Raw genomic sequence first — 13,109 nt, 5'->3', positions numbered from 1 at the left:
GCAACTTCCCAAGTTGCAGCATATCTTGTCTGCTTTAATAAAGAACAGGTGGGGGTTTCCCTCCCAATGGCAAGTTTCTGCCCTGCGTTTGTGTGTAATATTTTCCCAGAGCTAAGTTTTGTGTGTGTGTGTTTTTACAGTCCAGTGCTATGCATGTTTCCTCAGAGGTTCCACTGATTGCAAATGTATTTATTGAATTAAAATATTTATATATACCGCCCTTCATTAATAAATTCCAGGATGGAGTGGGACTTCCTCCCAAGAACATGTGGAAAGGACAGTTACATTACAGCTAAATTCTGAGCAGCGAAAATATTTTCATCTGTCTGTGGCTCTAGGTTTTTTTGCTTAGTCCATTTATATCAGGGCTGTTGAACCTCAGACTTGCAGGCCAAATCCTGCAGCATAGTTATGATAACACTGGCCTACCTTACAGCGTTGTTGTAAGGATTACTAAGATGATGTTTGTGAGTTACCTTGGACACTCTAAAGCACTGTTTAGGTATTATTTAGGACTGCAGTGTTTAATCTAGTATTGCTTAGTTTAATCAATTAAAAAACAGCATGTTTGTGTAAAAGAGTTAATACAGAAAATGCAGAAGGGATGCACCATCTTAAAAAGAGGAATTCCCCCTTCTCTCACACACAGGAGGGAATGCATCTTCATGCTTCAGAATTTTCTAAAACATTGAAAATACACATATTGCTTCAAAAACATTGGGTTTTTACCCATATGCAAATGTTAATGGATAGATGAATCAATGAAAACTCATACGGTTCATTAGCTAAGATTTCTTAAATCAAGTCGTAACCCTGTTGTCATCATTGTCGTCATCCTGTTAAGTTGAGTCTGTGTCCTTACAGGATTCCAGCAAGAGTCCAAAGACAATGAAAAAGTTCCTCCCAAAAAGGAAAACCGAGAGGAAACCGTCTGACGAGGAATTTGTCATTAGAAAAAGTAAGTTGTCTGTGTGGTTTGTGTTTGAAATGACTGATTTTATTTTATTTTAATTGTTAATCAGGCGGTAAAGGAGCCTTCCCAGCCTGGCGCCCTCCAGATGTGTTGGACTGTGGCTGAACCCATGCTGGCTGGGAATTCTGGGAGTTGCTGTCCAGCACATCTGGAGGGTGCCTGGCTGGGGAAGTCTGGATTATTTATTTATTTATTTATTTATTTATTTATTTATTACATTTATAGACTGCCCAACAGCTGAGGCACTCTGGGCAGTTAAGAACCATTAAAACTATAAAATACAACACAATAAAACATAATATAAGACTTTGAGCATCTCTACACCAGCCTAAAATCCCACATTTAAAACGGGACTTTCTGCTTCAGTTTTAAATGCAGGATCACAAAGGACTCCCTTTACATGTGCGTCCTTCCTCCCTCCCTCCCTGCCCCGCCCTTTTCCTCCTTATCTGAGTCTTCCATATGTTTCATTGGTCTAGCTTCTCTTATTACGGCTTTTCCTTTTTCACGGAGGGAACTCAAGCAGAACTGAAGTGGGGTAATTTGATAGCTCATTATCTCCAATCTATTTAAACATGGAATAAAGGTCATTTAGTTAGGGATGCACGAAAGTCACTTACCTGGTCTCGCAGCTTGCTTCGCGGTGGGGGGGAGGAGCTTCGCTGCTCCCCTCGAAGTTCAGGCTGGGGGGGGAGGCTTCCCTCCTCGCCCGGCCGAAATTCAGGCCGGGGGGGAGGCTTCCCGACTCGCCCGGCCGAAATTCAGGCCAGGGGGGAGGCTTCCCTCCTCGCCTGGCCGAAATACAGGCCGGGGGGGAGGCTTCCCTCCTCGCCCGGCCGAAATTCAGGCCGGGGGGGAGGCTTCCCGACTCGCCCGGCCAAAATTCAGGCCGGGGGGGAGGCTTCCCGACTCGCCCGGCCAAAATTCAGGCCAGGGAGGAGGCGCCTCGCCCGGCCGCGAAATAAAAAGTTAAAAAAAAAAACGCCCCCGTGATAGGCTACGTGACGATTTATGTAGCCTATCATGGCTAGATCTGCAAAGTCAGCCGTGATAGGCTACGTTAATCGTCACGTAGCCTATCACGCATGACTTTTAAAAAAAAAAAGCGCGTACAGCTAATGGCGGCCCCCGTAGGGAGCCGCCATTCGCGTTCCTTATTTGGTCTCTGTAGTCTACGTAAATCTTTACGTAGACTACGGCGAAAATAAGGGCAATGCAAATAGCGTTGCCCTTATTTTTGCCGTAGTCTATGTAATCTTTACGTAGACTACAGTGACCAAATAAGGAACGCGAATGGCGGCTCCCTATGGGGGCCGCCATTTGCGTACGCGCTTTTTTTTTTTTAAGGCACCCGTGATAGGCTACGTGACGATATATGTAGCCTATCACAGCTGACTTTGCAAATCTAGCCGTGATAGGCTACGTTAATCGTCACGTAGCCTATCACGGGGGCGTTTGGTTTTTTTTAATTTTCTTGGAATGGCGGCAGCGGCAGCCAGTCGAAAGACCGGCTGCTGCCCCTGCCCCTGTCGAAGCCCTGCCGAACCGCCGCTGCGACCCGCCACCGGGAGCGACATTCGGGAAAGGTAAGTCCCATCCCGGGGGGGGGTGCAGGGGGCGGGGGGGTGCGGAGAATTTCTCCCCGAAACTACTTCGGGGGGCCGAATACGTTGGCACTCGGCCCCCCGAAGTTTCAGGGAGAAATTCTCCCCCATCCCTACATTTAGTGCAGGAGATGCCTTGAAGGTTCACGACATCATCTAAAGGGTGCACAAACTTCCGTGAGCGAGCAGTCGCAATAGCAGGATAAAAAACCTGTGTGAAGAAGCCCCCCAAATTTTAAAAGGAGCATGTAAAACCAAAGTAAAACCCTATAGCCGTTACAACTTAGGGAAAGACTGGGTGAAAAGGTGCATTTTTAGGAGGCACTTGAAAGATGCCACGTTTTCTGCCTCCCAAACTGCATGGGGGAGGGTTTTCCAGAGGGTGGGTGCCACCACAGAGGAGGCCCCCCGTCAGGGTTCTTCATGGTGATATTTTGTTCATTTTGGAATGACCAGCAAGGCCTCCTCTGTTGACCTTAGATGTTCCCATATATATATATATATATATATATATATATATATATATATGGCGTCACCTGCACTAAATGACCTTTATTTTATATATATATATATATATATATATATATATATATGGGAAGGAGGTCTGCTAGGTATCATGGTCCCAGGTTGTTTAGGGCCTTATATGATAATAACAAATTAGAACTAAATGGTGCTTCCAGATAGTTTTATAAAGCTGTGTTTCCATGATTCCTACTCTTTGCTAAAGGGGGAGGCAGCAAGAAAGAATTTGATTCTGCAGGCAATATGAAAACCTGCTTTCATATGAGAGATTGTGTGGAGCCACAAAAGTGCTCCCTGTCACTTGCAGTGTGTAAACCGGGCAGCCCAGTAAGTAGATTTGGCTGCTCCTGAACCACAGGACTCAGTGTGAGTTCTGCATTCCCCCCCCTGCCCCCACTCCCCAAGAGAAGAGCGCTTGACCCAAGACATTTTGGGACCAGAGTGGCAGAAAGTTTAAAGCACAATCCCTTATTGCTGGTTAATACAGGGCCCAGTCCACTAGGAAGTTCTCTTGCAGAAGTCCAGCAGGAATGAATGGGGGTTCCACAAGGGCATAGCTCAATGGGTGAAGCCAAGGTTCAATCCCCAGTATCTCCAGGTAGGGCTGGAAAAGACCCCTGTCTGAAACTGTGGAGAGCTGCTGCTGGTTAGTGCAGATAAGAAGAGCTGTGATGGATCAGACCAAGGGTCCATCTAGTCCAGTATTCTGTTCACACAGTGGCCAACCAGCTGCCCACAGGAAACTCACAAGCAGGACATGAGTGTGACAGCCCCCTCCCGCCCATGTTCCCCAGAAGCTGATGGACATAGGCGTCATACTGCCTCTGATACTGGAGGTAGCACATACTGGAGATAGCCACTGATAGCCTTCTCCTCCATGAATTTGTCTAATCCCCATTTAAAGCCATCAAAATTGGTGGCCATCACCACGTCTTGTGGTAGCACATTACATAGTTCAACTGTGCACCATGTGAAGAAGCCCTTCCTTTTATCTGTCTTGAATCTCCCACCAATCAGATGATACTGAGCTTGGTGTGACTTGATATGAGGTAGCTTCCTTGGTTAATATTTAAATCAGTTCTTTATTTAGAACCATGAGGCCTGGGATCTTCCGTTACTTTTAGAGGAAGGGCTATAGCTCATTGTTAGAGCACATGCTTTGTATGCAGAAGGTTCCAGGTTCAGTTCCTGAATCCTACCTGAAACCCTGGGGAGCTACTGCCAGTCTGTGATCAGGGGGAAGCGGGCGGGGCCAGGGGAAATGGGCATGGCCACCTGGAGAATCTCAGAGGGCCAGCTTTGGCCCACAGGGTGAAGGTTCAACACCCCTGGTTGAAAGCCAATAGACGCCAAGCAGTAGCGTCTTGAAAGCCATCTCTTCCATTAACCCCTCTTTGCAACTTTTGACAGGCACCGCTGCCTTGGAGGAAGATGCCCAGATCCTTAAAGTGATTGAAGCCTATTGCAGTGGCGCCAGCTTCCAGCAGACCCTCAGTTCAGGTCGGTGGCTTAAAGGTAGCACTTCTGTTGTTCATGGCGACATCGAACATCGGGCAGAATCGAGCAAGCTGCATCAGACAGCACTCGAGGCGATGTGGTGTGATAAGGCCAAGGTTCACGCTGTCGAAAAGAGTACATGAGTGGGAGGATTTGTGGCAGGCATGCAGCACTCGTCAGTCACTTCTTTAGCTGATCTCCGTATCGAATTAGGAACCTGGAACTGCCAGTAGGCCGGCCAGTGGAGGCTAGTGCCTCCAGCATCTGCAGGGCTGTGAATCGGCTCCAGGTTTCAATCAGGACTCTAAAGGAGATATCTCCTTTAGAGATCTGACTGGTTCTGACTGAAACCCGGAGCGGACTCACAGCCCTGCTGACGTTGGAGCCACCAGCCTCCACTGAAGCCAGCAATCCTATGCTCAGTTACTTGGGCATAAGTCCCACTGAAGCCATAGAATCATAGAATGGTAGGGTTGGAAGGAGCCTATAAGACCATCGAGTCCAACCCCTTTCTCAATGCAAATCAGGTCCAAATGGTCCAACTCAGGTGGACTTACTTCTCAGTAGGGATGTCACAGAATTCTGCCACGAATCTCGGGGAGGTCGAATGCCAGAGCATTCGGCCCCCCCCAAATCGGTAGCGGAACGGTCTGCCACCCCCCTGCCTCGCCCAGGATGAGACTTGCCTGGGGCGGATCTTCCTGGCGGCGGTGGCTCCGGCGGCAGCTCTGGCAGTGGTTTGGCAGCTGCGGCAGCCGGTCTTCCGACCGGCTGCCGCCGCCGCCATTTCCAGTTAAAAAAACAAAAAAAACAAAAAAATGTGATAGGCTACGTAAAGATTTACGTAGCCTATCATGGCTAGATTTTAAAAAAACACCATGATAGGCTACTTAAATGTTTATGTAGCCTATCACGGCTGACTTAAAAAAGAAACACGCGTACGCAAATGGTGGCGCCCATGGGCGCCACCATTTGCATTCCTTATTTTGGCACATCTTAGTCTACATAAACATTTACGTAGACTAAGACGGCGAAAATAAGGGGAACGCAAATAGCGTAGCGTCTTCGCTATTTGCGTTCCCCTTATTTTCGCCGTCTTGGCCTACGTAAATGTTTACGTAGACTAAGACGTGCCAAAATAAAGAACGCAAATGGCGGCGCCCATGGGCGCCGCCATTTGCGTACGCGCGTTTTTGTTTTTAAATCAGCCGTGATAGGCTACGTAAACATTTACGTAGCCTATCACAGCTGACTGCAGGGACGCAAACGGTGGCGGCTACAGCCGCCGCCATTTGCGTCCCTGCTAGCCAGCGGCTGGATGTACGGCTGCTGGCGGAGCTGGCCGGGGGCTCCACAGAATCCCTGCGGAGCGGAGCCGGCCGGCCAGGATTCCGGGGGGGAGGGACGGAGTGCCTCCGCCCCCAGCCAGGATTCCAGGGGGAGGGACAGAACGCCTCCCCCCCAGCATCAGCATAATCCATGAAAAGGTAAGTGACTTTCGTACATCCCTACTTCTCAGCAAACATTCATAGGACAGGGCGGCAGGAACAAAGAATCGGGAACCAACTTTGGACACCCGATGATGTGGACGCTAATTCACGAAAGCTGAGGACACAATAAATCTGTCTGCTACCGCAAACTTGTGCATGGAAAGAGTGGTATGTCACCTTAAAGACTAATGTGTGGTGTAGTGGTGAGAGTGTTGGACTAGGAGTCGGGAGATCTGGGTTCTAGTACCCACTCAGCCATGGAAGCTCACTGGATGACTTTGCGCCAGTCACAGACTCTCAGCCCAACCTACCTCACAGGGTTGTTGTTGTGACGCTAAAATGGAGAGGAGGAGGATTATGTACGCCGCCTTGGGTTCCTTAAAGAGGAAAAGAAGTAGGGATGTCAGAGAATTTCGCCACGAATCTCAGGGAGGCCGAATGCCAGCGCATTCAGCCCCCCAAAATCGGTGACGAAACAGTCTGCCGCTCCCCCGCCCCCCCCAGGACGGGACTTACCTTGTGCAAATGTCCCTGGTGGCGGCAGCTCCGGCGGCGGTGGCAGCCGGTCTTCCGACCAGCTGCTGCCACCGCCATTTCCAAGTTTAAAAAAAAAAAAGTGATAGGCTACGTAAATGTTTACGTAGGCTATCACGGCTGAGTTAAAAAAAAAAAAAAGCCGCGCGTACGCAAATGCATTCCTTATTTTGGCATGTCTAGTCTATGTAAACATTTACGTAGACTATGGCGAAAATAAGGGGAACGCAAATAACGTTCCCCCTATTTTCGTCGTAGTCTACGTAAATGTTTACGTAGACTAGACGTGCCAAAATAAGGAAAGCAAATGGCGGTGCCCATGGGCACCGCCATTTGCGTACGCGCGGTTTTTTGTTTTGTTTTTTTAACTCAGCCGTGATAGGCTACGTAAACATTTACGTAGCCTATCACGGCTGACTGCAGGGACGCAAACGGCGGCGGCTACAGCCGCCACCATTTGCGTTCCCGGCCGGCAGGATTCGCGGCGGGAGGGACGGGGCATCTCCCCCCCAGCCAGAATTTTGGGGGGGAGGGACAGGGCACCTCCCCCCCGGCCAGAATTTTGGGGGGAGGGACAGAGCGCCTCCCCCCCACCGTGAATCAAATCTCGGTTCAGGTAAGTGACTTTCGTACGTCCCTAAAAAAAAGGCGGGATATAAATGTAATAAATAAATAAATAAATGAGGTGATCCCTGTGGAAGGTGTGAATGCAGGAGTTTAACAGGATGACATAAACAGAAGATACTTTATGGATAGTCTGGAAAACATCTAGGGGCTCTGTTTGCAAATTATCCTCAGATGTTGCCCCCCTCAATTGGCTGGAGTGGAATGGGAGGGAAGATCAGAAGAACATAAGAAGAGCTGGACCAAACCAAAGGCCTAGCTCAGCCTTCCCCAACCTCAGCGCCAGCGTCAAGGGTAGGCAAGGTCGGGCACCTGCCAAGGGCCCAAACCCCAGCAGGGGCCCACTGACAAGAGCCCCCTGGAGTTGCTCCTCCTCCTCAGCTTTGCACCCAGCCTCTCGCTCTGGCCCAGACAATGATGGTGGAGAGGAGGAGCAGCAGCAGATGCCACGGCCGACTTGCTCACTGGCTCTCTGCCTGCCAAGCAAGCAAGTGGTAGCAAGGATAGGAACGAGTGTAATAGCAGGTGGTGATGATGGCGGTGAGAAGGTAGACTCGGTGAGGGAGGGGGCCCATTGAAGGTGTCTTGTCCAAGGGCCCTCCCAAACCTGGAGCCAGCACTGCACATCCTAGTGCCCTCTGGACCCCATGGCTGGCTGGGGGATGCCAGGAGTTGTAGTCCAACACATCTGGAAGTCACCTCACTTCCATCTAGAAGTCCAGCATCCCACAGCGACCAGCCGATTGCCTCTGGCAAACTATACTGCATACAGTTCTGGTCACCACACCTAAAAAAAGATATTGTAGAGCTGGAAAAAGTGCAGAAAAGGACAACTAAAATGACCAAGGGGCTAGAGCAACGCCCCTATGAGAGAAGGTGACAACAGCTGGGATTATTTAGCTTGGAGAAAAGGTGAGTAAAGGGAGACATGATAGAGGTCGACAAAATTATGCATGGTGTGGAGAACGTGGATAGGGAGACATGTTTCTCCCTCTCTCAAAATACTAGAACCCAGTGGGGTCATCCCATGAAGCTGACTGGTGGGAGGTTCAGGACAGCTAAAAGAAGGACTTTTTCACACAGCACAGAGTTAAGCTATGGAATTCACTACAGCAGGATGTAGTGATGGCCACCAATTTGGATGGCTTTAAAAGGGGCTGGACAAATTCCTGGAGGAAAAGGCTACCAATGGCTACTAGTCTTTATGGCTATGTACTGACTCCAGTATCAGAGGCAGTGGACCTCTGTACACCAGTTTCTGGGGAACATGGGCGGGAGGGTGCTGTTGCACTCATGCCCTGCTTGTGGGTTCCTGGTCAACAACTGGCTGGCTGGATTGGATGGACCCTGGGTCTGATCCAGCAGGGCTTTTCTTGTGTTCTTGGGAGCTGAACGTGAAGACATCCTCCCTCTGTTGCTGCTCAGCATCTGGAGTTCAGTGGCATGCTGCCTCTAACAAGAATGTACAGTAGAACCATCATGGCTAACAGCCACTGATAGGGCTCCCACCATTGATTTGCCCAATCCCCTTTAAAAGCTGCCATCATGTGCAAAGCGTGTGCTCCACCACTAAGCAATGCTCCCTTTCCTAACTCTGTAAGGCAGAGTGCAGAGCCTCACTCCCGTGGGCCAAGCCCTACCTGCTTGGAGTCCCAATCCCACCCATTTGAAGTTCTCCAGATGGCCATGCCCCCTTTCCCCCACATAGCCAATTGTTTGGTGGCTTCCTGGCTTTTGTGCTGGTTTCTCTCCCTCCTAAAGGTTGAAATGCCTCTGCTAAGGCTTAATAATTGGCAGTTAGAGTTTTACACTCAAATATGCTGGTATTTGGGGCGTTTTGCCCCTGCCCCATTTTTATTCAACCCTACCCACCTCTGGAAGGCAGCCCTCCAGAATGGAATTTGGCCCTCAGGCTGAAACAGGTTCAGTGCCCCTGCTGTTGGGTGCCGCCCCCACCCCCAAAAGAAGTTATTCAACTCTAGAACACTGATTAGTCAAGTAGGCCAACTTCTGAAATCGGGAGTAGCAAGGGCTGGGTGGCGAAGGAGGTGCAGAAGACGCAGATTTTTTCTCAGCTCCCTCTCCCCTCCCAACCCACTGAGAACAAGCTGATGCTAATCTCAGAACACAGGTTAACTTTGGATAGGAAGCACAAGGCGCTATCACTTAATCTGCTGCGCATTTCAGAAAAAGCTGCTTCCTGAGTGAGGTGTTCACATCTTTCTGAAGTGATGGAAATGCAGATGTTTGTCAGAGGTGTTGAGATGGCAAATAAAAATCAGTGTACTCTCAGAAAGTGGGAGGAGGTAAAACAGCAATGTGTTGTGTGTGTTTTTTAAGCCCCCCCTTTCTGAATGTGGACTGCTTTGTACAACCTTCTGGGTGGTTCAGATTTAGGAAAACGTGTACCTGAGAGGGAAGGGAGAGAGAGACTTCTTCTCTTTCTTTCTTTCTTTCTTTCTTTCTTTCTTTCTTGCCCAATAGCCGAGGCTCTCTGGGCGGTTCATAAAATTAAAACCACAAAAATACAACAGAAAATACAGTATAAAATATTATAGATTAAGGGCGCAATCCTATGGCCACTAGTCAGTGGCTAGACAGCCATAGGATAGGTCAGTTCCCGGGAACCGACCTCAGAGCCTGTGCTCTGAGGTTGGATCCTGGAAAACCAACCCCCTCCCGCACTGTCTCATAGGCAGCGCAGATCAGCCCTGTGCTCATAAGAGCAGTGCAGAGCAGCAAAAACAGGGTGTTCCCAGGGGCGGGCCAGGGCAGGGAGGTCAGAAATGTCGATACAACACATCTTATGTGTTGTTCAGCCCCCACTTCCTGCACTCCAAGGTCCCATGGCTGGACAGCCGAAATCTGCTGTCTAGCTGCGAAAGCTGGGCAGGGGGAGCAAGGAGGAGATCTTCTCCCCACCACTCCTCCCGCCCTGCAAGGGATAGGCAGTCACCCCCGGGCTTGGAGGCGACCGTTGATCCACATAGGATTGTTCCCTAAAACTACAGAATAAAAATACAACCAGAGTAAAACCTAGCAGCAGTGCAGATGTTTAAAATGCAATCGCAGATTTAAGACAGCAAAGCTAAAAAAAAAACACAAAAACCTGGAATGCTAAAATGCTAAAAATGCGTAGGAAAATAAAAAGGTCTTCACCTAGTGTTAGAAAGAGTATGGTGAAGGTGCCAGGCAAACCTCTCTAGGGAGTTCATTTCACAGCCAGGGTGCCACAGAAGAAAATGCCTTTTTCCTGGTAGCCACCTGCCTTACCTCTTTTGGACCCCTGAAGATGATCTTAGGGTCCAGGCAGGTACGTATGGGAGGAGGAATTCTCTACCTGAACTGGGCTACCCCAACGGTCTTGTTCTCATGGCATGCACAAGAAGAAGGCCTCCCCTGATTTGTCAACTCTTACCAACAGGTACCCGCAAAGATTCCATCCCCCAGGTCCTGCTTCCGGAAGAAGAGAAAATTATAATTGAGGAAATGCGAAGCAATGGCCAGACCATCACAGAGGAGAAGTGAGTGAGATTGGTCCTAAAGTGTGGGGAGGAAGCCTTCCATAAGCCACAGAAGAATTGAGGGGAAACCTAGAAAATGGAAATTTTGGCTTGTGGACTGATTTTTCACGGGGGAGGGGGACGGTAATTCACATTAGTGCAAGTGTGCATTAGCACAATTTCACACTTGTGCACATGCTCATTAGTTAGTGCATATTAGGGCCAATTTGAATTAACTAATGCACATTAGTGCAATGGCACACATGCACTGATATGCACATATGCTAATGTGAATTAGCACTAGTTGAACAAAATTCTGGTAAAAAAAAAATCTGATTCTGTCAATGAGCGGATGACGGAATGAAAGACACTTGACAAGCCGCAAAACATACATTTATTTATTTATTATTAAATTTATTAATCGCCTATCTGGCTGGTCACCCAGCCACTCTGGGCGATGTACAGCGTACAATAAAACAGTTTAAACCAATAAAATTCTACAATAAAAACATTTTCTAAAATACCCTAACCCACCCCAAACGCCTGCCTGAACAACCACATTTTTAATGCACAACGGAAGCTCATTAAAGAGCGGGCATGGCGGAGTTCCCTAGGGAGGGAGTTCCACAGAGTGGGGGCCACCACAGAAAAGGCCCTCTCCCTCGTCCCCACCAGTCTAGCTGTCCTGGCTGATGGGACAGAGAGAAGGCCATGGAATGAATTTAACAAAATCCATACATCTGTATGGGGGCGGGAGGGGGGGCTTTTCACATCCATGTGTATTACTGCCATTGCAAAGCACACAATTAACATTTCTCTGATTATTACCCCCCCAAGTGCTGCTCCATGCTTTTCAACTGCTGCTGCATTTCTGGTGGCTGTGTGCCAGCCCTGATTAAAAAAAAATACTCTGATCATGTGTAGTTTCACATTTTAAACTCATTTAAATTATAGTGAAATTATCATGAAAGCAAGGTTTTAAAATTTTATTTATTTTATTTACAATATTTATATACCGCTCCATATCTAGAACAGATTTCGGAGCGGTGAACTAAAAAGATTAAAGAATAAAAGAATAAAAAGATTAAAACACCACTGTATTTAAAAAAAAAAAAGTTTGCTTTTGCTGCCCTGATGCTAAACACATTTACTTGTGAATAAGGACCTTGTTGTTGTAGAAAAGGATAATAAGCTGATTTGTGGGAGATTCAGGACAGGTAAAGGGAAGGACTTCTTCATGCAGCGCATAGTTGAACTGGGGGATTCACTTCCATGAGATGTAGTGATGGCCACCAACTTGGAAGGCTTTAAAAGGGGACTGGACAAATTCCTGGAGGAGGAGAAGGCTATCCATGGCTACTACTCCTGAGGGCCATGTGCTACATCCAGCACCAGAGGCAGTATGCCTATGTGCACCAGTTGCTGGGGAAGGGTGCTATGGCTGGTGGGTTTCCCACCAGCAACCAGTTGGCCACTAAGCAAACAGAACTGAGAACGCTCAGTGAGGCAGACCCTTGGTCTGATCCAACAGGGCTCTTCTCTTCTTCTTCTTCTTCTGTTGTTTTCTAGGAGCCTTGTGGACACCGTCTATGCACTGAAAGACGAGGTCAAGGAACTTAAGCAGGTAATCAAAAGCATCACTCTGTGTTAGGGCAGTGCACACACCACCATTTTTGCAGGAGCCTCGATAACTCAGCATACAGAATATCACATTTCATAATTTTGTGTTTTTTTGGAGATGACATTTCTAGCTCTTACTGCTGAAAAGATAAGCTAAAATATACGTATACGGGTACAGTGACTGATGTGGCATAGTGGTTAAAGCAGCCTACCCCAGCCTGGTGCCCTCCGGATGTTTTGGACTACAACTCACGGTATTCCTGTCTACCGGCTGTGCTCTCTGGGGCTGATGGGAATTGAAGTCCCAAACATCTGAAAGGCACCAGGCTGGGGAAGGCTGGGTTAGAGTGTACTGGGAAGACTCAGGTGCAAATCCCAGATCAGCCATAAAGCTGAGGCCAGTTGCCAGCTGTCCGCCTAACCTACCTCACAGGGTTGTTGTGAAGATAAAAGTTGAGAGGCAGGGAAAACCAAGTATGCCACCCAGAGATCCTTGTAGAGAGAGATAAAATGTAATAAATGAATTCAGAAATTGAGGGGCTGACTCTTAATTTCCATGGGACGAGGGATGTCAGAGAAATCAATTTGGGGGGTGGAGTTCAATGGGTTTTCCTAATTTCAGTTGCCCAGACTTTATCCGGTTCCTACTGTGGCATCCAACTCAGTCTGCAGCAAGTTGGGCCAATTCACAGATTTTCCAGGCATTTTGTGCATTTTTTCTTGCAGGTTCTGCAGTTTGCAC

General features: G+C 48.3%; 1 protein-coding gene across 6 annotated transcripts in view; it reads left to right on the top strand.

Moving 5' to 3' along the window:
- ARHGEF6 (Rac/Cdc42 guanine nucleotide exchange factor 6) overlaps positions 1-13,109 on the top strand; it is an 86,034-nt gene that overhangs the window by 68,660 nt on the left and 4,265 nt on the right. For 4 of the 6 annotated variants that reach the window (XM_084813655.1, XM_084813653.1, XM_084813657.1 and 1 more), the window contains 4 exons: positions 865-958; positions 4,510-4,599; positions 10,669-10,768; positions 12,317-12,371. In XM_084813655.1, coding sequence (XP_084669781.1) covers positions 865-958; positions 4,510-4,599; positions 10,669-10,768; positions 12,317-12,371 — 339 coding nt within the window. Of the gene's footprint in view, positions 1-864; positions 959-4,509; positions 4,615-10,668; positions 10,769-12,316; positions 12,372-13,109 lie in introns of all 6 variants that reach the window. The other 2 variants (XM_084813651.1, XM_084813652.1) reach the window with 1 other exon arrangement.

Source organism: Heloderma suspectum, chromosome 9 (assembly GCF_057233095.1).
Source record: "Heloderma suspectum isolate Gila_16-S chromosome 9, 16-S_ref, whole genome shotgun sequence".
Lineage (NCBI taxonomy): Eukaryota > Metazoa > Chordata > Lepidosauria > Squamata > Helodermatidae > Heloderma > Heloderma suspectum.
This window is presented reverse-complemented; position numbering and strand designations above follow the sequence as displayed.